General features: G+C 38.4%; 1 protein-coding gene across 1 annotated transcript in view; it reads right to left on the reverse strand.

The window, feature by feature from the left end:
* The window catches only part of LOC108622512 (spermatogenesis-defective protein 39 homolog), a 4764-nt gene extending 3018 nt beyond the window's left edge, over positions 1-1746 (reverse strand). The window contains 6 exon segments of the mRNA XM_018020434.2: positions 69-310; positions 383-546; positions 548-690; positions 981-1162; positions 1276-1432; positions 1521-1746. Coding sequence (XP_017875923.1) covers positions 69-310; positions 383-546; positions 548-690; positions 981-1162; positions 1276-1432; positions 1521-1595 — 963 coding nt within the window. The 5' untranslated portion in view covers positions 1596-1746.
* Positions 1747-1858: the final 112 nt, after the last annotated feature.

The following is a 1858-nucleotide window of genomic DNA, read 5'->3' on the forward strand; positions in this document are numbered from 1 at the left end:
GGATATTATTAACCAGTATTAGATCCAGTTTTTTTATAAATACCCAAAATTCGTAGTCCATTAATTACCTTCGTTAGAAGCAGCTTGTCGACGTCGTCCCATTCATTGGCCGATGCTCGAACTTCCAATGCGATTTTTTGATACTGTCTAGAAGAGACGTCGTGCAGTTGAGATAAAATCGTAGGAGACATCAACGTACCCTCGGGCGAACTCGCGTGAGTCCTGCACGCGTGTTTTAAACAATCGAGAACGGACGAATTCAATTCGACGCTCTCGTTACCGTCTATTTTTTTCACTGCCATTTGCCATTCTATGTGTTCAAACGTATAAATCATGATTAATTTCGAATTTCCATTTGTTTAGAAGTAGAATATATATTTACCGAGCAATTTTATGTATGATTGTACGAACGAAGCCTCCTTGCAATCGGTTAACGAGGAGAATTGAGTCTTGTAACAATTCCGAAGTTTGTACAATAATCTGTCAGGGTCTCTGGTATTTTTTATAATAATATGCAACATCTTCATCAAAAATTATAGATCATTATACGTACGTTAAAATATCTGTGATTTCATTCAGCTGTAATCGTATCGACAAGTATCGTACGTAAACCTTCACAGCGTCTGGCCTCTCTGCTAACATCCTTTGGAGTAAAGCTCTTTTCAGAGTTTTCGTTAAAAACAAGATGATCTAAAAACTTTTTCGTCAGTATATATAAAAAAGAATTTACTTGATACACAGGGTACAACAAAATTTTTCGATTTCTCGAGATTTCGGGTTAAAAATTGGAGTGAATGTTTCTTTTTTGATAGTGCAAATGGCGCTCCATTTGGCTAAAGGGCACCCTTGACCCTTTTAGGTACGTCTTATAAAATGCGACAGACGTGATAAGAATCGAGTGAAAATACGTAAAATCATATAACTCGACGAGTTCCGTTACTTCTGTTCCACCCTGTGGCACAGAAATATAGAATAATCACTATTAAAATTGCATTTCCATCCCCGCTGGTAACCGCTGCGTCCAATAAAGCAGTTTTACTAGCGAGCGATTTGTACTGCTCCAAAGTGTACGGTTGTCCAAGTAAAATTTTTCTCAAAGTAATATCTGGCTGAACCGCAGCCGTTTCTTGATGAACATTTTGCAATTTATCGGTAGCCAAAACTGCAATATAAACCCAGTTTTAATTCGACATATAAATTTATGTTCACCAGTCGATAAATAATTAATATTATATCGGACGTCTTAATTAACGATAAATCATTTTACTGACATACTGCAAGAAAGAGTTTTTTCCGAAATTATAGAGAGCATAGGCTTCAGGGGTTGATAATCAGTGGCAGTCTTTAAACTCTCCTCGGATTGAGATGCGTTTGATATACCCGCCCATAATCGGTCCGTGTCGGTTTTCGACACGCCGAACAATTGGTCCACCTAGTATATAATAACAAAAGACAGACATTAGAAAATTGAACGTTAGTAACTAAAAATTATAATTGAATTACGGTGGATCTGGATTAACCTCGTTGTTCTCGAAGCAAAACGATCGCTTCTCGCTGCTGTACCAGAAATCTTCGTCATCCTTCGCCGATGTCATAACGCCGATATTGTATAAGGGATGAAAATCATGTACTTATTAAATACACCCCCGGACAACGAGTTAAAAACGATATTTCGTATTGTAAGAATAGATAGAAAATTGCGTTGGCAGCAACAGGCACGTAATATGAGAATCTGAAGAACGGTTCGTAAATTGCGTGGGTGGATGGAAGGAAGGTAGGGGAAAATGGAGGAACGGACAGCCTGACAACTCATTTCAGTGGTGCGAGCCTACCTTACCGATATTCTAGCGAGAACGCG

This window comes from Ceratina calcarata, unplaced genomic scaffold, assembly GCF_001652005.2.
Source record: "Ceratina calcarata isolate Rehan_Ccalc_2016 unplaced genomic scaffold, ASM165200v1 scaffold225.2, whole genome shotgun sequence".
NCBI classification, from domain to species: Eukaryota; Metazoa; Arthropoda; class Insecta; order Hymenoptera; family Apidae; genus Ceratina; species Ceratina calcarata.